The 26583-nt window shown below is 30.4% G+C and overlaps 1 protein-coding gene across 2 annotated transcripts; it reads right to left on the bottom strand.

The window, feature by feature from the left end:
• Window positions 1-61: 61 nt before the first annotated feature.
• On the bottom strand, window positions 62-26157 carry LOC106462817 (pleckstrin homology domain-containing family B member 2-like). Of its 2 annotated transcripts, none has more exons than XM_013922777.2 (8): window positions 26030-26157; window positions 20906-20974; window positions 19333-19478; window positions 18497-18606; window positions 12176-12215; window positions 9122-9194; window positions 8568-8642; window positions 62-4788 (listed from the first exon to the last, which is right to left on the bottom strand). In XM_013922777.2, exons 2-8 carry the CDS (start codon window positions 20949-20951, stop codon window positions 4652-4654), a joined length of 627 nt encoding a protein of 208 aa, XP_013778231.1. In that variant the 5' UTR covers window positions 20952-20974; window positions 26030-26157; the 3' UTR covers window positions 62-4651. The 2 variants fall into 2 exon arrangements, with proteins under 2 accessions (XP_013778231.1, XP_022245900.1); XM_022390192.1 differs by having other exon boundaries at window positions 4685-4822.
• Window positions 26158-26583: the final 426 nt, after the last annotated feature.

Below are 26583 nucleotides of genomic sequence, written 5' to 3'. Positions count from 1 at the left end.
CTGTAAAAGATATTACAGAACACAACCATCTAATGTGCACAAAAAAATTAGCTACCGAGTCTTTAGAGAACTGTAGTGAAATTTATTTTGTAGGAGATAGAGTACACAAACTCTTAATACAGACAAACATAATCCTACCATTCTGATATCTAACAAATGTTTAATTTTTTTAATCTTAAATAAATAAATAAATAAACATTTTTGGGTTGAAAATAAATATTACCCTTGTACGGCTAACTCGACATACTACAACTGGCCACATTCATACACTAGACAAGCTAGACTTCTAGTTACTATGTATTACTCAGTACCTGAAATATAAAGTTTTCTACAGTGGTGACAACTGGACAATACTTTCTCATAAGCATTCATTTCTGAAACAGTGGATATATCATTAAAGGGATTAATAATTTTTATAACCAAGATAAAAACTACATTTTCCAGCCATAAAAATATATTTGTCAAACAGTATTACATGCAAGGTATAAAAACTTAACCTGATACAGATACACAAATACTAATTAAAATGTTTACTTAAAGTGGATAGTATGAAAAGATTTGCATACTACTTCCATGCTTGGCAAAAGTAAATAAAATGTCTTGAAACACTTTCAACATTTTTTTTCCTTTTATTTATTCTAGCAAGTAAAATAATGTTTAAAAAAGGCCAAAAGAACAACCATACTACATTTGAGATAACATTCAAGATCTTTCCATTAGAATACTGTACAACTTGTATTACTTTGGAAGATCATAAACTGACTGATTTAAAGTAATTGCAACATTTTTTCTTTTTCTAATTACCCCTGTATCCTAGACTATTTGACATTGTGTCTTCACTGTGAATATATCCAATTTTATTAACAGAATATTTAAATTTGTATAATATCATTACACCAGTTAAATTTACACATGTAAGGATTGTTTTCATAAGCAGATATTAGTGATTTATGTTAGTTGTAAAAACAAGCAGTTGTTTTGATCATACTTTCCAATACTTAAACAGTGTAACTAATTTAAAATATTCAGGACTATTGGACAACTTAGACATAAGGAATACACACTTGTTTGAAGCATGTAAAATACCTTAGGAACATTTGATTTGTAAATTTATCTGCATTTAATGTAGTGTAGTTTTGGATGTAAATCTCTTCCAAGTATGAATGCTTTTCTTCACCACAACCTGTAACACATTCAGAGAATGTCTTGAAAGTTTGATTACAAGTTCAGAGACATTTAAGTTAGAGTAACATTTTTGGTTAATTAAACAACTAAAAAAATGTACATCCCATAAAACAATTACAGAAAAGTTCTTTACAATTATATTGTAGAGTTCGTGAAAGACATCTATATTGTAAATATTAACTTTGAAAATATTTACTTTTCCAGATAAATATTTGTTTAAAGTAATAAGCAAATTACATGACCAATACAACACAAAAGAAGCAACAACTGCTTTTGTATTACAAAGTTTGTGTTTGCTCTTTCTATAGCTATACATTTCCAGAGTTAAAAAAATATCAATCCTGTTCCAGTTATACAATGATAACATTTATAATACAAGTATTGTTAGAGTGAAATAAAAAAAAAATCAGACACAGCTAAGTTTCAGCTCATATCATGAGAATTCTATAAATTAGAGAGGCTATGCTCAATGTCTAGTAACAAAGGTGTTAGTTTTTGCAACCTTTATTTCAGACCAAAATGAATAATCCTAAATTCAGATCAATTGTTTGTTAAAACTACAGAATACCTGCAATATTTTCAAATACATAGAGCTTCACAGATTTAGAATACCTGTAATTTAGTCTGATATTAACTAACCCAAATAGAATAACGGTATTTATTTTATCCAAAACCATTATCAATACTGATAATTTACCCAGTTTTAGATCTTCAAGATAAACTTTTAGCAATAACTGTAAAATGTAATACACTGATGTATTTCTTAGACTTTAAATTGAAGATGTCAATTTTGTACACAAAATTATTATTCAAGACTAAGAAATGTGTAACAACTTACAAGAGAGTAGAAGACAATGCCACAAATACTAATATATTTATATATAAAATTTTCCTAACAAGTCCACAACTACCTGGCATTGTAAATAAGGTAAAGAGAAACCCACAAGCAACACTGACATAAATTATCCATACTAAACCAACTCCTACTAAAGCAGTGTCTCTGAGTTTTGAATAGATTTACAAAGTATTACTTGTGCAAAATAATGTATTGGCTACCAAAGTTTACCAAAAATGTTACACACCTTGGGATATTTTTTTTTAGAACTTTATGTAAGATGCAACTGTTTGAAAGCCAATATAGTTATTTTGCTTTGGATCTGTAAACTGATATTTTTTCAGTTTATATTGAAACAAGTCACTGATTGAGTATATCACTTAGTTTTTGTTTTTTTCATGAGTTTTCTTTGTAATACAAAACATCAAGGTTCCATACTAATATTGAAATGAAATTGTTACCTGCTCAGCTCACTTCATACTGTTTTTAGTAATATATCTTTGAATTTTTTAAATAATAATATTACAGTAAACCAAATGAAGTTGTTACTTACTCAGCTCACTTCATACTATTTTTAGTAATATATATTTTAATTGTTTAAATAATAATACTACAGTAAACCGGATGAAGTTGTTACTCGATCAGCTCACTTGATACTATTTCTAGTAAAATATCTTTTAACTGTTTAAACAATTATATTACAGTAAACCAGAGGAAGAAATTGTTACCTGCTCAGCTCACTTAATAATATTTCTGGTAAAATATTTAAATGTTAGACAATAATGTTATACTAAACAGAATTTCAGTAAACTAACCAAGACAATAACCCCATCTTTTACTTTCTAAGGTATTTACATACTGGAAATAAAACAGTTTAACAATTATTAATTGCACACTTAAAAGAGTAAGTGTGACTTTTATGAAATACTGGCTGGATAAACAAGATATGGTCATGGTGTAATATATTAAGTATTATCTGGTATAAATACATGACTATCACCTAGGCTCTACCTACCCTGTATCATAAAAGTACACCTGAGTTTGCTTAATCATTTTCTTAATTACATCTACATAAGTATTTCACGTCTTTACATTTCACCTGTAACTTATTTTAAATAATAAAATAATTCTGGCTTTCTCTCAGTACTTGCCAATTAACAATTTTTAAACAACAACTGTTGTACTTTCGTTCAAATTAGATTCAAACATTTGGATGTTCCAATCATTACTTCCCAGTATACATTGACAATACTAATGTCACTCAGTCTGTCCACCCATTAAACTCAGTTTTTATTTTACTTGTTGAATTAGAACAACTCTTCTTTACCAAATAAAAAAATTACGATATATATCTACACACACACACACACAAACATTTATAAACTTATAGCAATGCTGAAATTATTATGACAATTCAGTCAATTTTAGCAAATTAATAAAATTTTCAAACAATGAGATACAACTATTCAAATAAAACTGAAACCTAGGATTTTCCAATCCAACCCAGAATACAGTTCTTTTTAAAAAAATTATTATATAACTAGCAGGCCTCTCAGTGGGCCATTACAAAGATAAAGGTTCTTTTCTCTTAAAATATAGAGTAAAACTTTAGTTTTGCAAGGCAAAATATATAATTAAATATACATAAATCATTTATGTTTGACTAATAATAAATGAATTTATACAACCATCTGTAAAATTGTTATAAAGAAATACATTACTTTACGTTAGATGTCAGATTTTACCAAGCAAGTCTGAATTATTCCCCCCAAACATCACAAATTCTGAAAAATTGTTATATTTCCACATATTTCTATTTTAAAGTACTGTTAGTTACAAATAAAATTTTTATCTTTGAATTTATAAACTTGTAAAGGTTTTTATAGGTTTCACTGGGAAGCCTACGCTAGTTAAAAATATCATTTTATTTCTTAAACTGAGATAATGTTTTGAAACAAAACTAGTTACATAATTTTAGATTAAATAACAGTACTAGTTATTATCACATACTAATATAAAGGACAAGTACTATACTTCTTTCAAGCTCTTTCATTACACTTCTTTTACATTTTATTCATGTAAAGGATACTTTGGAGTAAAATGTAACAGTCTCAAAGAATTGCTAATAAATGTACACAAAGTTACTTAAGTACTTTACAAATAAAATTTAAAGAAATAATCAGTAAGACCTTCTAAATAAAGTTGATCATTTACTACGTCATGTACAAAACATTTTTTTAGTTTTTAAAAAGGCATTTATAGTCATTTTGTTTATTCTTTACAGTAATTTATATTTCACTTTATACTGAAATATACTATATCCCACCTAAGAAAGCTAGACACATAATTTAAGAATATACTGTACGAGACTGACTAAAAGGTTACAGCAAATATGCTTCAGTTTAACCTCCTTCTAAACAAAAAAAAACAACAAAAAACAACTCAGAACACAGTGAGCTTTGACCATTTTTATACAAAAGATAAAATTAAGAAATCCAGTTTCTCTTGAGGCAGGTGCCTATAGATATATATTCTGTACAACTGCTGAGAACTTTAGTCAAGAGGATAAGATACCTCAGTGCTTCTGTGTAAAACCCATGAACAGGAACAGAAGTTCAGCTGAAAGAAGCTTTACCACCATAAAACAGGTCCCCACATCATAGTGCCAAGAGCTGTACCAGCTAACATACCCATAGCCATATCTGTCCCATCAGGGCGATAATAACGCTGAGGCTGATACACAAGTGGGTTCTGGACTTGTGGTGATCCTGTAGAAGTGTGTTTGAGTAACAGATTTTCATTCTGAAAGGGTTCTATTAATGAAACTTATATAAACAAAATACTTTTTAAAGAAAACTAAACAGATTAAAAGAAACCACCACTACTTGCATTAGGGTGATAGTCACTATAACAAATATTAAAAGTTATAACAATAACAAAAAAATAGAACTTGGGTTGATAAAAAAAAGGCTTTTATCAAACTTTTTAAACACATGAGACATTCTCATAAGAATAATACAATAATAATCTTGAAAGCAGTTTCAATAACAAAAAAGTATAGCAATCATACTAGAAATCTCACTACTTTTGCAACAGCTTGTCACTGAAGTTAAAAACATACTAATTGTGATCTTCACTACACACTTACTTAAATGTTTTTTAACCTTTTATTTTTTATTTCTAAAATATCAAATTACTGTTGACAAAAAAAGTTGAAAAAACTCTTCTAAATAGAAACATATTTTTTACTAATCTAGTAAATTCAGAACTGTGGCATTTCTCTCATAAAAGAAAATATATGCATCCCCAAAATTATTTTTCATTTTTGTACTTATAGTTGCTATATTAGTTTGGAATACTAAATTTTTGAAAAATTCCAAGGTAATAAAAAAACTAATTCCAATTTTGTTTTTTTAAATATATGATTATCGTTTTATAACATGGGAAGGACTCATAAAATTTTTCCTTGAAAATTTTCCATTGACTAATTATAGTCAGTTTTAATTCAGGGAACGTATATTTGAATTTACCATGCTTTTTTTTACCTACTGTGTACCCCTCAGTTAATCTTTTAAACAAGTTCAGTCCCTTCAAACATAATTTCATGCTAAATAGCAAATGGGACAAGAAGTTGTTTTTTTTTTACCTTGGCCAGATATTATGACTGACAGCAAAATCAGGGGAAAACTTACAAAATGTAGATTAAGTACAGATGAACCCTTTTACTATGGGCGGGTGTATTCCACCCAGCACATATTCCCCAAAGTAACCATAAAGTAGTTATACTATAACTTTTTTTAAATGTACACGTATATTTATGAAATTTTGCAGATTATCAGTAAACATTACAAGGCAATTGTACACAAGGTATAAGAATTTTTAATTAAATTCTAACATTTTTTTAAATAATTATTTGCTTGTGCATTTTTTTTTATTCTTGAATGTTGACTAACCAACACGCAAAGTAATTTTGATTTTATTATCAAAAATACTTTTATGCATCAGGAAATTGTTAAATTTCACATGCAAAATCTCTATAACCTCCTAAAATCTTCCAATTAATTATCAAACGTTTTTTCTATAAAAAAGACTTTCTATTTTATCTGTTATTTTCACTATTGTATCTCTGTATGGGTGTGGTCAATTTGACAGACCTCGTAACCACCATAAAAAATTGGAAATAGATATAAATTATGCTTCTTTTGTTCTAGAATTACTACAAATTATAACACGAAAACACAAATGTTTAGTCTAAATAGCTAAAATCTCATAACATTATACATATATATAAAAATTCATTATTTCTATTTTATTGACTCTTCAGCAATGTCTGAGTAATATTACAGAAGTTGAATGACATGGTGTACATGCACTCATGTTACCATATCCAATAATATAAACTTGGCCTTGACAAAGTGACCTGTCTTGGCTGTGTTCTAGTGGACTAGTATTTTCTGAAATACAGTCACATTTCGGTTATAATACATTATATATGTATATACATTATTACTATTTACAAATAAGTTCTCATATTTCAGTAATTTTTCTTAGAACATAGAAATAAAAATATACAGAAAACAATTATCTCTTCTAGTTACACACTTTGTACTCATTTGCTGCTTGCCATAAGTTGCTAAGCTTTATCAAATTCTGGATGTGGAAAATGCAAAACAAAATATATTTTTTTTTAGATTTTATGTACGAATATTGAAATAACAAAAACATATATTACTATATCAGTACCACAGAATTCCAATATAATTTATCAGGCATACTAATTAAGCTGTATTTGGGTCTAAAAAATATTTTTTGAGCTTAATAATATCTCACCTTACCACTTGGAATCTACCATGAAAAGAAATGCTTTTCTGAGGCTCAGCAAACCATGTGGAACATTCTGAGCTTATAATTAGTTATTCACTTGTTACAGACTGAAGCAGGTGTATGTCAGCAAGTATTTCCAAAAATGGAAAGAGGTGAGCAAGCAACTTTGTTTGATTCAGTAAATGTAGAGATATCTCAGAAAATAGAAAAGATAGAAGGTTCTTATTTTATATTCTAGCTTGTCAATATTGGTAATTTGAGTTTCTAATTCATAAGAAACTATAGACTTGTATTTGGACATCAGAAACATGTAATCTGAACCAATGATACTGCATTCACAACACACCACATGACACACAAAAATCGATATTTAAGGTGTTTTTTTTATATTTTCTTTTAAATTAAGAAATTAACTAATGTATAATACCAAAATTTGAATTATAACCTTCACTTTGAAACAAACTTACTAACATATATTCATAAAATAGCAGTTCAATAAAATTTTGAATGTTAGTCTACAAAGGCCAGTGACCATATGAAGACCCATCAGACCTGTCTCAGTAGGGTTAAGAGTCAATGAATACTTTACTTTTTTGTTCAATTATTATTCATTGTTGCTGTAAAAGTTAATGTTTTACTGTTTTTGGCCTAAAATAATTTATTTATTAATAAATAATTAATAAATAATCTAATTTATTAGAGATCTCTTTAAATTTTAATACAGCATCACTAACTATAAAAGGCTTATTCCCTTTTTCACTCTGTCGAGAAGATATTCACTCTCTTTTTTTGGTAATGCTCAACAATATACATTGTTGCTTAGCAACAAAACTCTCATCTGATTGTTCTTAGGCCAACTATGGTGTTTATTGTTGAATGCTCAATATTCATGGTGATTTGTTAGAAAGTTTTATTCTTTATTTGTTTGAGAACTTCAGTGATATAACAGCAAAATAGTTAAAATTCACCAGGTAGTGTTTCAGCCTTACATTATGTATATGTATTAGGCCTAATCCTCAAATTAGACTACATATAGGCCTAATATTACTAATGTTATAGAGTCAGTGTTTAAAGTTTCAAATGGTGAATAAATAATTAATAAATATTCTTTTGGTATTTTAACACATAAGTTATCTACTTGGCCATAAAACACAAACAAAAATAAACGTTTATTACTACCAAATATTTTTTATCCTTTGTCCAGTCAAAAGAATTGAAAATTTGTGTCAGAAAGTCCACTCTATGTTTTCTACTTCCTAACCTCGAATTTTGTGAAAAAGGCTCAAGAGTGCCATTTAATCTCTTTCATGGTGCACACATACTTTTTGTTCACGATAACATTTCATTTTTCTGCATAGTTTTTACCAAAAATGTGGTGAGTAAAGAATTATTTCGAGACTGATAAAATAAGTGATGAGTAGGTGCATTTTGGAGGTACAGACAAAATCGTTTTAGTTAAATTCTATAATTTCCATTAATCATTCAATAATGGTTTCCCATCATTTTTGATGGGCTTTTATACTAGTACAATTATAAAAATTTAAAGACTGATATTTATAAATATACAATTGCTAAATGTTTAGCAGCCACAAATGAAAGAACTTTTCAATCATCAATACAATGATGGATTTCCATTATTAAAAACAGAAATAAGTTCACGTAGTTTGTAAAACAGGAACAGTTCCTACCTCAATGAGTTATATTACTGATTAAATTAACTTACCATATGCAGAAAGGTAAGGATAATATGGTGTCTGAGGGTAAGGGTATGGTTGAACATAAGTCAGAGAACTGTCTCCTGAAAGTACAAAATCTACGATGTATTCTGATACCCAATTGTTAAAAAATAAGCAATACTACACTAGTCAACATTGCAGTGACTTCTTAGATAAATGTAAGTTTAAAAACAAACTACAAAATAAAATTTTACAAACTATATCAGTTTAACAATGATAACCCACCCATCAAGTAACCTTTGGATTGCCGTTTTTTTTGTTTTTTTTATACCATTCACTACCAGTGGGGTCCACATAGTACATCATAGAAGGTGCTCATCAAAATATGTATTTGTTAACCTTTAATTCACCACGTATAAAACTATTACAATTGTATTTACATACTTTTGGCGAACCCCAATTCTTTACAAAAAGATGTTTGACTATTTGTCTTTTTAATGGCAGGATTATCATGAGAAACAGGCAAACAACAGGTGGTACAGAAAGAAATGTTGAGAGAAAAAACAAACATTTAAAATAGTTGCTAGCAAAGTCTACTTACCAGTGTATGCAGGAAGGTAACCAGGGGAGTACGGTAAATAAGGAGGTGGCTGTCCACAAGTTCTTGGTTGAATCTGCAGTAAAAGTGAAATACATCACAAACTACACAACAAATTAAAATCTAATAAAATACAGGTTTTCTCAAGAAGTAATTTTTCTGAAAATCACATTATTTTCTGCATTTCTGTATATTTTTTAATAAAAGCCTTTGAAAGTTAAGCTAGATTTATTTTAAGAGTACTAAACCTTTTTTAAATACAATTTTCAATCGTATTGTATTTGTTTGTCTTTATGTTTTCTAACAAAAATTCCTAAATAAAATTCAGCAAAAGCTTATGTCTTCTTACTGTTATATAAAGTAATTCTTTATTTAGCACCCATTATAATTGTGCAAAGAAAATGAAGTAAATGAATGAGACATGTCTATTTTCACCAATGTAAGTATACTAGTCTCTTTATTTTTTTAAGGAAAGTTGTTAGTGCTTTAGGGAAACAATTATGAACTTATGTTTTAACTCTTAAGATATTAGTCCTGGTTCTTGTTTTATTATTTGATAGCTCTGATTGTAGACGATAGTCAAACAAACAATGGACTCAAATGAAAGCAGAATATCTTAGAAAAATATTGTTAATCCATTCCCACTAACATCTGTAAATTTTCCAGACCATTAAAAGTATGTGTTTATTCTGAGCACTCAACATGATTTACAGATAAGTATGACAGTTTACTTTGTTTTTGAGTCAAGTCAATCAACAAAATCTATTCATGCAAAACTTTTGATGTACAACTTGAGGCCTTGTCAGAGTGAAATTTAACCTGCAATGCATTCATAGTGTAAAAAGAAAAAGAGGATCAGCCTATACAGTGTTTGGACTATTTTATTTACATCAATGACTTAGATGAAGAAATAGTTAATAAATTGCTTAAATTTGTTGGTGATATTAAGGTCTTGAGTGTTGCTGGCTGTAAGGAGAAGGATGCTGCCTTACCTAAAGTTTTAATTTATTCTAGGGTGAATAACTGGCGGATGGCTTTTAGCTATAATAAATGCAAGATAATGAATGTGGGTTATCACAATTTAAGTTATAAGTATAATTTTGATGGAAGAAGAGGATCTTGATGTTTTGGTTGATCAGTCTCTTGCATCATCCAAGCATTATGCAGTTGATGGAGCAAATAAGATTTTAAATTGTACCTAGAGAAATACTGAATACAACTTTAAAGAGGTTTATAATTTCATTGAATAGGTCAGACCTCATTTGGAATATTGTGTTCAGTCTTGGGCTCCTTACTTTAGGAAGGACATTGAATTGTTGGAAATGGTTCAGAGGAGGGCTATGAGGATGATACTTGGGATGGAAAGGTTGTCATAAAAGGACAGTTTAAGGTGTTCAAGATTACTAACTGTAGTGATCATATTGATGCATCATCTTTTTTTTGTATTTAATGGTGAGAATGATAGGACAAGGGGACACAAATACAAAAATAAGGCCTAGGTCCACTATTACGGAAATAAAAATTATATAATTATATCAATTTGGTGATATTCCTTAATAATGGATCTAAACCTTATATTAGATTATTTTACATGGTATTGCATAGTTACTTACACCACAAAGACAAATTTTTGCAGAGTAGGTGTCATCTTTAGCTTCGACAGTTTTATTCTACTAACAGAATAGTTGGCCTTTGTAATGGTTTGCCTTCAGATTGGTGGATGCAGAAATTTATAGGAGTTTAAAGGAAAGGCTTGACAAATATTTAAATGATCGTAACTGGATTTCAGTTTGTTTTATTCAATGGACTGGAGAGCTTCAATGAACCAACAAACCCCTTGTTATCTTTTAAATGTTTTATGCTTTGTTATATTATGTAAGTTATCCACAGATTTTGTGACAGCCACCTAAATAACTAATTTTAGAATAAGTTTTTTCACTTTCAAAGCTGTACAACAATGGTTGAACATTGTATGACATGTATGAATAAATCTATTCTTCCATGATAATGATAAATTTATGTCAATAACAAAAGCAAATCATTTTTTTAAGCTTTTCTGCACATGTCTTTTCTTTCTTCTATTCTTTGGTTTTCAGCTGATGATTCTGTTGAAGGACATGTAATAATCCTTGACTGTAGGGCTTCTACTTAAGGGTAGCCTTTCTCTAGTTTGGTCACGAAAGAAGTTTCAGGCAATGTTACTATTCCATTCAAACATATTGGAGTAATTAATTTTATTTCACAACTACATTAACCCCTCTATTTACTAACATGTTACTCACTTCTTGTCACAAATTTTTATGATGAGGATGTTTTTAAAGAAAAACCTTTATTAGTAAAAAAACAGTAATGCTCCCCTGTTGTTTCAAATATAAATTTGTCACTTATGAACAGTGTAATGAATGTCTAATAAACATAACTTTTTTTATCTAGTTAGCTGTTGGGAAGTCCTGTGCAAGGTCTTATGAATACTGTTCATAACAGTGTTTATTTGAACACGATAGTAAGTTTTCAGCTACTACTTACAACAAATATTTATTTTAAAATAAAAAATATTTAATTTCAGATCATCCAATGTTTATTTGAACACAAGAAAGTTTTCAGCTACTACTTACAACAAATATTTATTTTAAAACAAAAAATATTTAATTTCAGATCATCCAATGTTTATTTGAGTACAAGTAAGTTTTCAGCTACTACTTACAACAAATGTTTATCTTAAAATAAAAAATATTTCATTTTAGATAATCCTGTGTTTATTTGAACACAACAGTAAGTTTTCAGCTACTACTTACAACAAATATTTATTATAAAATAAATAATATTTAATTTGAGATAATACCGTGTTTATTTGAAGAAAATAGTACAATTTTAGCTATTACTTATTACAGATATTTATTTTAAAATAAAAAGTATTTAATTTCAGATCATGCATTTGAGTTTTTAGATAATAGTAAAAAGATATTTAATAATATAAACATGAATGCAGAGTTGCTTTGAAAATGTCTAAAACAAAAAAGGCAGTAACTAGATATATATAACAAAAACAAAACTTACACCAAACAACCGTGCTTGTTCCAAAGCTAGCTGCCAGGCCCTATTTAAACAAACATATACAAAAAAGGATATTTATGTTCTGATACCAGTTCCTGACATAAGTTTACTTGTAAAAACCAATTTAAAAAAAGCAATACATATTGCTGAAGAAGATACAAAATTAGGCTGAAAAATATAGGCAAATGATAAACACTACACTGTACATTAATGATTAATAACATTAGCCCAATTTCCAAAACAAGCAGAATACAACAAATAGCATCAGTATGTTAAAAAATTGCTTTATGATGAGGAAACAAATTAATCTGAAACAGATAAGCTTACACTACTGCAGAAGTAACAGTTCATTACAAAAAGTATTTAAACTTTTTTTTTACTCATTATGAAAATTACACTAAGTACACCATATATAAAACACTAAAATACTGAATTCATCTGCTTTTTCTCTTCTTTAGTATTTTCTACCAGTTTTGTAACTTCAAAGGTCACTCCTCAGAACATAATTATAAAGACAGTGAACAAATTTAATGGTCATCCAAGATGACCAGAAATTCTGTTGAACAACCAAACGGTGTAAAATTTAGTGACTGAGGTTGTCCTTTGGACAACCAAATTATTTCAGACTTAAAGGCTGAACATACTGCCTTGCCAAGCATTTCAGTGTTGAACCGGGGAGAGGCAAGCAATGCGAAAATATTATCAATATTATTTATATTCATGTTTGTATTAAATGGCTCTACTGCATCATTTCAACTTCCAAACATACACACACAATGATTTTCATTATTAAGGTGCATGTTGCACACCACGAGTCCAGACTGGCAAAGAAACTTCCAGAAACACTCTACCTTTAGCTGCACATGTTGTACACAGCCTGCCTTCCAAGGTACCTATAATAGTGCGTGGAAAAACCCCAAACATGTGCACATCATGGAAGAAGTTTCCATGTTAGTAACATCCTTATTCAAAATGCAACAGTTGTGTGTGATAGTTCAACCACTTGCAATTGGCAATTGCTCCACTTACTATGTGCTAAGTTTTCTTTGGTAAAAGTTGATGGTTCAACTGGATGGGTGAAAAAATTATCAATGTCTCTCAGTTGAAATACATCGATACAGCTACTGAGAAGAAATGCGTCTAGTATTGAGAATAAACAAATATGTGGACTTTATAAGTGCACAAAAACTTGTTTGTTTTGGCATGAAATAATTGCTACTGTAACAAATCTGTTCATATTATGGTAGCAACTAACAAAAACTTTGCATAATCCCTGTCCTATAAGAATTGTATGATAGGAATGGATGCAACATGCATGAAAATATGAACATGCAAAACAACAGTTTTTGCTGGCTTTTTCAGCCGTAAACAAATCCTTTCACTGTGTACTGTACACAAAATGTATCCATGTTACAGTATTGCTTATGATAGTAAGGAAGTAAATTCTCCAAAAACTTGGTACACAACATTCAGCAAGTTATTGCATTATTTTTGCTGCAGTATTTTTGAGGAGTTCCAGTAGTGATCCAGTTATTGTATCCCACCATTTTACCTCAGCTAGCTTGTTTAAGGTAGTTATTCAAATAAAAATATTGCTCCTTCAAAATTTTAAATGTTCTCAAAATACATTCACTCAGATGTTTGATGGTATATATATATATATATATATATATATATAGGGCTTTTTTGGGGAATCTAACATGGAATTTATGTCAGTTCATCCTTAATTTTAAATTATCTGTTTTTACCAACATAGATTTCACCACAATTTGCATATTCTAAAACTGCAATTAAATACACTATTAATGAAAAACAAAACTACAAAATGATGAATTGTAGTTTTAATATAACTTACATTTTGAGCATGTAATTATCAAACATAAAAAAAACAAATTTTTAAAAATACTTAATAAACTTTTGCTGCCATTTTAAATAGGTAGAGGTAATAGGACAGAAATAACAGCAGTAGAGTAAGGTTAGTTGTAATAGTACAATGATAAAAACCAGTACTAGGAATCACAGAAGGTAAATAAAGTAAGTAAGTAGTAAATTTTTATATTAAATTGTTAAATATTATAGAAATAAACTGCTTTTCTATAACAGGGAAAAGTATAACTAAGATAAAGTTTTAATCAAAAGAAAATGATAAAGTAATAAAAAAAAAGAAGTGAAAATACATTTTCAAAAATTTTATGAACTGCCAACTCATGTAAATAAACAGATATAAATGTATTAGGCATGGTCCACATTCCAGCCTGTACAATCTCCTCCAGCAGGCAACACAACCGAGCTGCCAGGGACATCAAACTATGGCAAATTTGATGACGTGAGACCCAAAGAAGTTTCTGCTCCTCCAATGAAAGCCCAGAGTAAGCAATACAAACCAAACCTGTCAAAGTGACAGGAGATAACTCATGTGACACCATAGGATCCTAATGGAGAACCAACCGGTGACGTGAACCAAAACTCTTCAGTGCACGCAACACAACATCAGAAATCCCGAACCTGGCATAAAAAAAAATCTGGATCCGTAAAGTCATAAAAATGAGAACTGTAGAAAAGATGAATAGGAGAGAAAGCTTTGTCCCCTTCTGAAGTTTTTGATAGAAAGGACCCATCTGGATAAAACAGAACATAAATTGAATGATAAAAAGAGTCACGTGAACATGAATTGCAAACATATCCAAGCATCACCGTCCATGAGCCAACAGAAGAAAATAAGTCTTAAGAGAAAGATGATATAGGGAACATGACACCAAAAGTTCAAAGGATGAACGAGATAAGGCATGAAGAACCACTGTGATATTCTAAATAGGAACCTGGAAAAGACACTGAGGATGGATAACCCAAAAAGATTTCAAAAAAGGACAAAACCGGGGACTCAAAAACTTTACATCTCCTATAAAAAATAAAAGTAGCTGACAAAGCTATCTCATACAGAGAAACAGATGAAGGCAGCAAACCTTTGTTGAATAACCATGTCAGAAACTGAGAAACATGAGGCATAGTGGGACAAGAAGGATTAAAACCATGTCTGAGAGAGACCACTAACGATAAGTAAACTATATCAATTGATAAATGTCCAAAGAAGAATGCCAAATGGACCCATTAATAAAGATGTCACCTGAGAGTTCAATCCCTGAAGTCGTGTAATGAACCTCATAAAAGCCAGGTGTGAAGTCAGAGAATGATGATTGCTAGATGAAAAAATGTCCAACTGAGGCTGATGTAAGAGAGATGGCCAGAGAGGAAGCAGAAAAGGTTAGCACACCTGAAGATACTGAAGGAGTGGAAACCAAGGCTGAGCCGGCCAATGTGGCACCACCAGAAGAACTTGACAGGACGAGGAGTGAATTAGAGCAAGAACTTTGGATAATAGACAAATGAGAGGGAATGTGTAAAGATGAAGACCTGTCCAATCCTGACTGAGAGCATCTATGCCCAAATCCAGAGGGTAAGGTACAGGAAACCAGAAGGAATGGAGTTGGGCATTCCAGTTTATGGCGAAAACATTGATCTGAGGCTTTCCGAGACAAGAGTAGATCCAATGAATAACTTGTGGATGAAGTATCCATTCTGTGGGATAAACTCTGTTGGGATGAGATAACTGATCAGCCACAAAATTTGTTACACCTGGAACTTGACAAGCAACGAGAACAATCTGATGATTATGGTCTCAAAAGAGAAGATTCAATGTTTGAAATCAAATATAACTGGAGTGAGTGCCCCCTTACAAGGGAATGTACGAGACCACTGTGGAATTATCCGAGCAAAGCATTAGCACTTTCCCTCGAAACATTGCAACCCACAAGAAATAGTTTGATAAACTGCTAGAAGCTCTAATAGATTTATGTGGAGAAAAGATTCCTCTTCTGTCCACAGGCCCTTGAACTCCATATCCTCTACACAAGTGCCCCATTCCTGGAGAAAAACATCTGTGAAAAGGTGTATCTCTGGATGTGGGGGTGGGAAAGGGACATCTACTGTTGTGTTGTTCCTGTCCAACCACTAGCCAAAATCAAGCAGGCTGGAAGCTGATAGGGTCACCGGACAATTCAATGCATCCGTGCAAATGTTCTATTGATCCAGTAATGACCACTGAAGGGAATGCATATGGGCCCAACCTAAAGGAATGAGTGATTCGAAGGATGCCCACATCTCCAAAAGAGATTGAACCGCATGCACTGGTGGAGAAAGAGGCAACTGTATTAGAAGAACTGCCCCCTCCATGGCCTGAAGGTGTAGGGGAAAAGGTTGGGCCCAACTAAGATGGGAATTGAAAAACACCCCTAAATGAATGAGGTAAGGAGTGGGAGTAAAAATAGATTTCATCGTTTTGATGAGAAAACCAGTTCTCACAGCTTCTGATAAAAGAGCTCGAATGTGAAGTTCTGCCAAGTGGCAGGAAAAAGTGAGAAGAAGACAGTCATCAATATAATGCTGAATGTCCAAAGAGTGAAGATGATGTGAAAAGGATCTGATTTTCCAGTTAAAGACATATGGTCCAAATGTTAGGTCAATTGGTAGAGCGTGAAACTGAAAAACCTGTCTCTCATAAAACAGAGATAACAATGTAAGAACTCTGATTGGAATATGAAGAGAGGCATTGGTGATATCAAACTTTGTCATCCATAGACCATGTGAAACATGCCACTGAAGGAAAAGAAATTACTCCATCGTAAACCGAGTAGGCTGGAGGAAATTACTGAGACGAGAAAGATGAATAACAGGTCACCAATCATCTGTCTTCTTTGGTACTACAAACAGATGGGAATAAAAACGCTCAAGAGAGAGTCAATGTGCTCTAAAGCCTCATTGTGCAGCAGGTCCTGGATGGTTTGTGCTTGACAACTGGATGCAAGATGATCCTTGTTGAGTGGAAAGACAACCAGTATGATAGACAATGGAGAAGGAGATGTGAAATGTAGGACTAATCTTCTTGTAAGAACTTGAAAGTCTCCCATACTGACACAAATTATATGAGTCGAGCCCCCACAGGACTGGACCCCATAGGGTTGTCACCAATATCATTGTCTACACTCCACATGAGCGGAGGATACATATTGATAAGGGCAGAATCTCCCTTGTGTTCTGATAGAATGTGGAGCCAATGCAGGAGGTCTGGAAACCCTAATGGGAGATGCAGGAGACAGGTCACATCCACCCTAAATTTCAGGGAATCTGGAATACCTGCAAAAATTGAATCTCTGAGAAAATGAACTTCTCCGATATTTATAAGGGTTGAAGAAGGAAATCAAACTCCTTCAAGCAGGGCATCTCTCTCCCCAAAAGATCCCAGCAAAAAAAAACAACAACCAAGAGACCAAGGATAGAGCAGAAGCCGATAACCTTACCAAATTAGAAGTCAATGAATGACTAAGATCCTCTGAAAACTCAGCAGGAGACCTGTAATAGGCCTTAGACAACAGTTGCAAAGAAGATAAAAAATGCAAAACTGTTGTGTGGGGCAAATGAATTTGTGAAAATTGAGTTTGGTTAAGATTAACAGTGGCCTAGAACCCCACATAGGAAGAAGAGGATCTAGCCTCTGAGAATTCAAATATTGGTTCTCCAAGCGATGGAAAGCCTAGGCATGCTGATTCGATAAATGGGGATGACAATGCATGGCAGAACCCTCTTTCAATTGATCAGAAAATCTCCTAGCATGCACAGCAATGTCTGGTGAAGGTAGGAGGACCAGGTAATGAGCCAAATGATTTTCCCCCAACAAAGAAGGAAAAGAATCATAAGCTACAGAAGAAATGCTCAAGGCACTACAAACTTGATGTACTAGTAATAAAAATGGTGCAGGAGGCAGGATCTCCATCTTAGGCTCATGATTAGCTGTCTGAGCAAAGGAAGGTGCTGGAAAAATAGAGTCCAAATTCTCACCAGTCTGCCCCTAATATAGTTATTATATTGTCAGTATCAAAGAAATATTGGATGCAGTATTATGGCAGTTCTATTTTCAAAAGTAAAAGTAAGACTGAACTAAAAAATGATAAATTAAGAAGATGATCCTTTGTTTTAAGGCTTGAAATGAGTTATCAACTTATTATTACTAAATAACAAAAGTTATAGAGATTAACTTTGAATTCATTAAATTTCGAAAATTTGAAAATGGCTTTTAACATTTTCTTGTATTATAAATAGCTTTTCAGGGTCCTTGACTTTTTTTTAATAGTTAGAAAAATCTTTCTAAATGCTGAGGGTGACCAATGTTCCATAGATATGTTCAACCAAAAATAGATAAACTCTTATATTTTCTTTGGAAATATTTTTTTCTATTTTTACATAACTGATGACCAATCAACACTTTCTCACCTCATATCATCAAGTGATTCACCACAGAAAATCCATGTCTTTCCAGAGGATGCCACAACAGAAAATAGATATTGAATACCTCGTCCTTCAGGTGGTTGTACACCTTCAACCTGAAAAAAAAAAGGTTAATGTAAAAAAAAACAGTTACAGTACATTTGTGGGAAAATGAAAAGTGTTATATGATCTCAGAGGTAAGTTTTTCTGACTTGTGAACCACATTTAGCAACAAACACTTATTTACATAAAAGTAGATACAGTTATCTTGTCAGTGTCAGAATACAGGTATAATTCCCCAGATAGGTTACCAGTGTGTTATTGTTTATGAATTTTAATCGTTTTTTGCAATTTCCATTAGTTTTATGTTGAAAACACTGCTATGTTTTTTAACTATTTACCTTTATAATTAATTTCATTAAATCTTGGATGATATTTAATTTTTGATGATATTTTGAATGCATCTGATGCTTACAGGATTATTTTGTATTATTAGTTTACTAAATGGATTTAGGACTAATCTAAACATAAGCTGGAAGAACCTTGTGAAATATTACTAGGATTACTGTCTTGTGTCTTCAAGTCAGTTTCTTATACAATATTGGATTAATTGATTTATAAGTTTTTTTTAGTTCTGATCTTTATAATTACCTTAAGTTTGATCAAATATTGTTAGTATGTAAAAATAAAATAACACACACACAAACACATACATACATAACACATTTATTATGTTCCATCCTCACTATCACAGAATAATTAAACAATACGATATGATGACCACTTAAGTTAAATATTTGTTGGAAAGAAGATATTCCAATAACATAAAACATTCAACTAACCTGTGAGCCTGTTTTTATAGCTAAACAATCAGTAGTCATGAGAATAATATCCTCAGCATTAGGACTATGCTCATTTTCATAGTACTTTAGCTGCCCATCACGATACAGCTCAACCCAACTCCACTTCCATTTTTTAAGAATAGTTGCTAATGCAAATGATATACATAGATACTTGTTAAGCACAAATCTTTTTTAAATTTATATTCACAAATATACAAAACAGAAAAAGATAAAAAGATATCATCACTTGTTTATACAATAACAAGTAGTTTTTTTACCTATTCTAAACAGCTATTTTGGTACTGTGTAACTGAGTTGTATTTAAACTCAAGAAGTGTACACAACTACCACACTTGGTCACCTTATGAAACAGAAAAAGCTGGTGATTCTTAATATGTACAGACTTTACAGTTAAACAACTGAAAACAAGTAGGCAAGGTGTAAAGCATATTTCTCGTGGATTTTTCAGCAAAAGCAAAAGGAAAATTTATACAGTAATAAATATTTACTACAGCAAGTTAGAATAATTATCTTTTGTTTTGTACAGTATTTGTTAACCAATTTACATGAAAAACATTTACCATGTTTTTATGCAGCTAACCAAACAAGCAAGCACAAAATTCCTTTACTACAAAAAGAATTACAATATAAAATAGTATTATACAAAATTCATAATATAGATCACAAGGGAAAAAAAAAGCATGCTTGCATTGTTTCAAACTAATTAAACTTTTACATATTTAAGAAATTTCAAAACAAATTAACTATTGCTATGCAACAATTACACAAGGCTGAAGAACTTCTAGATCATGAAATAAGTAAATATTGTGATACTTGGTTAAATGATTTTAATGCAAAACCTATAAATTTCTTGAAATATATTAACCAAGTAAAGTTAGCTTTACAGAACAAACATGAATGGAAACTATATATAACCAAACATTGTTCATAGTACTGATAAGGAACAACAATTAATATACGAGCCATTTTAGAACAAATACTCAGTAATCTAGATTAGATTCTACACCTCAGAAATAGTTGAAAGTGTAGGCCCTGTAGAGGGATACTCTGAGCCCCACACCAGATCTAGAGAATTGAGAAAACTGCACTTACTTTTACCTCAATTTCACTTTTTTATCAGCACCAAAGATTAAAGATCAATAGTTATTGAACATTATCAACAAATTTCAAGGTATGTATAATATACATAAATTACATTGTCTTTGCAATGCTTGTCAAAAAAAAATATTGATTAAATTTATAATTTCACACACATAGCAATGATGAGTCATTTTCAATTTTTGCAAATATTACAAAACAAACTGATAAAAGTATTCTTGAGAAAGTGCTTCATAAACATTCTGAGTGACAGTGCTTATTGATTGAAACAATTTTTCCACACACGATGGTATATTCAGTACTAAACATTAGTTATTTATTTGTCGATAAAAAAATTGTCTCCACTATTCATTATATTTACAAAGATTTTACACAGTTTTCAAAGATCACTTGATTTGACAAGTATAAGATATTCACCCAACTATATGTATGTAAAAAGAAAAATTATGCTTACTTTGTCTCAACAGCCATCCACTTTTTGCAATTACAGAGTTATCCATATCTCCTACAAATACACATCAAACTGGAAAAAAAAAAAGGTTAATGTGAAACAATAATTCCTAAATTCAGGTTCAGATTTTCCATAATTATAAAAAGAAAAATTACAAAATTTATTGAATCACTACAGTATGAATAAAGTCAAGCATACTGAACTACTTGCTCATAAAACCTTGTATGGTATTACAGTTTTTTACATCATTTCTACACATGATTCTAGTTGTAAGCTATTCTTTAATTACATGTAGATCTGATGGGGTATATGTTTTTATTTGGTTTGACATAAGCTTTTGAGACAATAAAGAAAACATATAAAAAATCATTTTAATAATACACATTTAACATAAATATTACTGAATAAGAACGAATACTTAATACATATACTTCATAATTAAAAAACTCTCACCATACATATGTATATATGTGTGCATGTGTGTGTGTGTGTGTAGCCAAAAATTATATCACAAAATATTATCTCTGACATTTGGACATATACCAATACCTTGTAGTCTAACAAATCACTTTAAACTGAATGTTGACTAAAGTAGAGCATGCCCTCTCACAATGATGGCAAATCACATGTATAATAATTATAATAATAAATAGTTATCACATCATTAACTAGACAATGTTTTTCACTATTCTACATTATGCTACGATATAACATACAATTACATTATCTATTTCCAGCAGTGAATTTCAAGCAATAACTAAGTTTATTACATATGGGTATTTCTCCAAATGTTAAGATTTCAAGGTCTACTTGCTAGACTAAATGTACAGAAATAGCAGCTTGGCTAAACAGGAACAGAAGAACTTAGGTTATTTCATCATATTCAAAAATATAACTTTAGAATACAAAATGAACTTGCATTGAATATACAATGAATTGGGTCCATCACTATCAAAATTTTTTAGATAAATAATTAGTAAATCTTAGATACCAGTATAGGGATGAAATAATATTTCAATAGTATGATATACCATGATTGTGAATATTTATGATAATCATATTATGAAAATATTTCAATTACCCAATAATTGTAGGAAACAGTAGTCAAGTGACTCAACATAGTTGAAGCGGAGCACAAGGAGATATTTTTTTCAAAAGGATAAAATCATATGTAAAGAGAAATGACATAAAAGATGGTCATATAACTTGCAGAATATGTGGCAAGTCCACTGCATGCAAAGAAGTAATTTTTCACTTTACTGTGGAGCCTTAGAATTATTTTTCATTAATTACTGCTATCTAAAAATGAATTTGTATCTCAGTTAATACATTTTGTATCTCGATTTGTGATGCAATACCATCAATTTCCATCCATTTCAACCTAGTAGTTTTTCTTTGCAAGATACTCTGTTTTTTTTTAAATCTAATACCTTGCTATTTTTTTAACTACCAGTAGTTTCCTTTTGTTGTAGGCCATATAACACTGTGAAAAAAAAGAAGACATAACTTGAGTTAAATGTTTCTTTTCAATTAAAAAACAAAACAATTAAAAATTACTATGCTATTATCACATTGTGGATATGTAACATTGTTTCATCCCTATACCAGTACAATCATTTTCTATACAAGTATATTGTACAGTAGGTCATACTTCATGTGTCCTTCTAAGTGCTAACTACAAAAAAATTACATTAATTACAACTGGTTTACTCAAAAATTCACCTCTGTATTTTCTTAGAGATATTATGAATACACAGTAATTTCATATTCAGGTATAACTCCTTGTTTTCTATTTTATCACAGGTATATTTTTATATTTTACATTGTCCTATTAAACAAATAAACCACTAATAAAACTAGATGGAATTATATTTATAAAACAAATCAGTTACATCAATAAGATGAGAACAGTACATTTATATTGAAAAAAACAGGTCATTACATTTTACTTTAATAAAAACACAAAAATATATATCTTTTTTCCATTTACTAATGAGATTTAACATTTGTAGGGAGAATCAATAAGAAATTCACATCTTCTAGTTAAGAAATATGACACACAATAACTTCTACAATTTTCAAACAGTAGAAGAACATTTCTCAACCTGTGGTCCACAGCAGTGTTGCATAATCATGGAGAGGAAATGTAGTATAGCTTATTAATACTATGCAATTAATTCAATTACCTATGAAAATTAATGCCATGAAAATAATCATCATATCGAAATTAGGGTTTTCAAGTATTCTAACTATTCAATAATAGAAATATTACTATTATAATTTTTCATTATTATTTTCAATTAACTCAAGGTTGTCCAACTTAATTAACTATCGTGACAACTCAGGTACATATTAATTATGTTATGAATAATAGGTACAGCACAAACATTAAACTGGTTATAATTTACATTGTATTCTATATTCAAACACTTAAATAAAACAGAAAATGATTATTATCAAAATAAACTAAATACAATCATACCAGTAAACTATCAACAAGATCATGGGTACCACCATGTTTCAAACTCTTGCCTGCAGTAACATTTAAGTAGTAAATCATGCATGACTTTGGGAAATGATGTTGAAATGTTCATTAGCAACTTTTGGTAAACAAATATTTCATTTTCTATTCAGAATGGAATATGATTTTTTAATTTATTATATCCATCATTTTGAGAAGCATAATCAATCGTATGCCCAAACTCAAAATAACGAATGTCACAACATGAGTCTCAAAATCAAATGTCTGCAAATGTTAATTTCATTTTGGCACAGAAGTGATACATATGTAGAAATGCACAGAAAACTATTAGAGGCCTATAGTTAATGTAAAGAACAAAACACACAAAGGCTATGGCTTTTGAATAAAGGGGGGGGGATCCAAGGAGACCAAATACTATTAAAAATATATTTTCATAATGTAAACATTTCAAAACTATCAGAAAAAATAACTCTTTCTACTCTTCACATAAAGGCTTCACACTTCACACAAAGAAACTTTTTTTTATCCTAATTTACTTTTTAACCAACCTTTTAAGACAAACCTTGGTGACTTAGATTTGAATCCTAATAGGTGGACATATCATGGTCTATTTGTTAGACTATTATTTTGCTTGCTAACAGTAATAAATAAAAAACTTATTCTGATGGAATAGAAATATACAATTTCTCTAGATCATTCCAAATTACTTCAGAACACCTAAATGTTCCAGATTAAATTTTTGACATTAAGCTGTAATATCTTATACTTGTTTTCAGTACTTTCAGCCTCTGTGAAATGTGAAACAGCAAATACAAATTTTTTTTAACCAAGTAAGGAAATTATCATGCAGCTTGGAATGACTCAGCATAGCTGTTGTTGCTTCCTTTGAAGTTAGCTACAGATGACTTGAAGTCACTGTTACATACATCAATCTCTAGCATATGATTTTGCATCCACTAAAACACAGATATTGTTCACTGCCAGTGTTTGATTTAAGTCATGAAGCATTTTCTTAAATTATTAACTATAAAATTAACATGAAAGGCAGTAGCTCAGATGACCAATCCCAAGGCAACAAGAAGTTACTTGACAAAACTTACTCATTAAAGAGGCTTTTGTAGTAGCAATAATGTAAGTTAAAAATACCTATTTCATTTGATATTTCTTATTGGCATAATTGTTTATAATCTCTTCCCTCCCCTTCCCCCCAAAATGGGGATCTTAGCTAAAAAACCTAAAAATTTGAGTGTGTCCTGGTCACCTTAGTGAAACACAAACTTTTACTGATGAAAACTACATTATAATACTGTTTGATAAACAAATTATGATGACAAAATATTTCAAAACTTGATTTAGGATGAACTTTATTTACAGGGAGTTCTTTTAATTGCCCCAGCATATACAAATATTTTTTAACCCATAAAAGTTTTAACCAAATTGTAAATAAGGATATAAAAAACATTAGTATATTAGAAAAACAGAGGATAGGTTATGCCGATTAAATTTTTTTTTTTTAGGTAGAAATTACATATGTGATGGTGGAGTATCTATTGTTCAAAAGGCTACATACACAATGGTTGAACACGTCTACAGGTATGGTTATAGGATAATTGCTCATATGTTCATAAGTATCCACATTTGCTTTAATATGTGAATGTTTCATGGCATAGTAGGCAAAGGTATTAGTTCCTAGATTACAATGTCAGGCATAAATAAGAACCTCACCTCCTCCATGAGGTTTTCTTATCTTTAACAATCTTTTATTTTTTGTGCATTTCTCTGGAGAAATAAAGAAATATTAACTATTCTCTACTTTCGCTTGATTGTACAAAAAATAAAAAATAACTAGCAGAGCATATATTTTCTACACATTTTTTAAACCATATATATATATATATATAAGGTTGAGTCACATAATGTCAGCTACAGTTATTACACGGTAGGTTTGAGCACATAGCTCATCTTGATAAATTGTAATTAATAATACTTAATGTTTCAAAATTTGCAATTATGTAGTCAAAACTGTAAATTGCTTTTAAGACAGACATGTCGTTGTTTTCACTTCACTATACACATGATGACCATATAAATCATATATTCTCTGACCTCTCATAACCTTTAAAATTGTAATGGTTGTAACTTATTTAGAAATTAGAGTAGCAGTGATGCATGTTATGACTATACAGTACAACTAACTTCAAACTAATAATATGTACAATTCTAAAACGAGTATATCATCAAAATTATAGAATACCCGTACGACGGTCATAAACATACTCTCAGACATTTTGTTATTATTATTTAGCATTAGGCTTAATAACCTGCTTTAATTGATTTATGCAAGTGGTAACCCTAATCCTACAGTAAATAGTATTACGAGTGGATATATGAAGAGTTTCTGATCTGGAAACTGTTTACAGAGTACGTGTAATTCACCTTTTGTCGAAATATTTAATTAAAAAACTCAAGTTCTTAATATTTAAATCGTAGTCGTAAAGGCGTAGTTTTGCACAGCGGCAAAACGTTTTCACTCTTCAGTATTCTGATCCGAATAGTCACTTAGATAAATATTAAGACTTATTTCTGGTTCAATTCTAAGTTATATTCTACACAGTTACGTCCCACTGTCATCTATAGCTACATACCTGTAAATTCACTGCTAAATTAACAAAATATTCTCTCAATATCCGACTAACGTTAGTGTTTGGCCTACGTTATATAAATAAAGTCAACTGGTAACCAAGACCTTAAGGTCACAATTCAGTGCCATCTTTTATGTTTTACGTAAATAACAGAGCATTTTTAATATTCAAGAAAAATAACGTCATACATGAACTAAGTAACATAAAAATGTTTAAATGAAACAGCCTGTTTTTTTTAATAATTAGGTGTGTGTGTGTATATATATATATGTATGTGTATATATATATATATATAATATATAAATTCATGATGAGGAGTGTGAATTCTAACTTAATGATTGACTTTTAAGCGTTAATAAAAATTTTAGACTTTCTGAATTCCATAAACACCAACGTCCAATTCATTCTGGGTTAAACAGGAGTGTAGATTTTCTTGACACTATCTTAATGATCGATAATGACAATAATATATATAATCTACCTTGTTTATTAAACCAGTTACAAAACCTCTTTTTTTTTAAATTCAACTTCCATCATCTCAAAACTTCCAAGAAATG

The sequence above is a fragment of the Limulus polyphemus genome, unplaced genomic scaffold (assembly GCF_000517525.1).
Source record: "Limulus polyphemus unplaced genomic scaffold, Limulus_polyphemus-2.1.2 Scaffold1258, whole genome shotgun sequence".
NCBI classification, from domain to species: Eukaryota; Metazoa; Arthropoda; class Merostomata; order Xiphosura; family Limulidae; genus Limulus; species Limulus polyphemus.
Note: the sequence above shows the minus strand (reverse complement) of the source record. Positions and strands in the feature narration are given on the sequence as shown.

What these genes read in the sequence shown, in the direction of transcription:
- LOC106462817 (XM_013922777.2), bottom strand. Translation starts at nt 20,951, where the DNA reads ATGGATAACTCTGTAATTGCAAAAAGTGGATGGCTGTTGAGACAAA. An exon ending in GAATCACTTGATGATATGAG is followed by an intron (nt 12,216 to 18,496) that starts GTGAGAAAGTGT and finishes TTGTTTAAATAG; the next exon opens with GGCCTGGCAGCTAGCTTTGG. An exon ending in TTACCTTCCTGCATACACTG is followed by an intron (nt 8,643 to 9,121) that starts GTAAGTAGACTT and finishes TTGTACTTTCAG; the next exon opens with GAGACAGTTCTCTGACTTAT.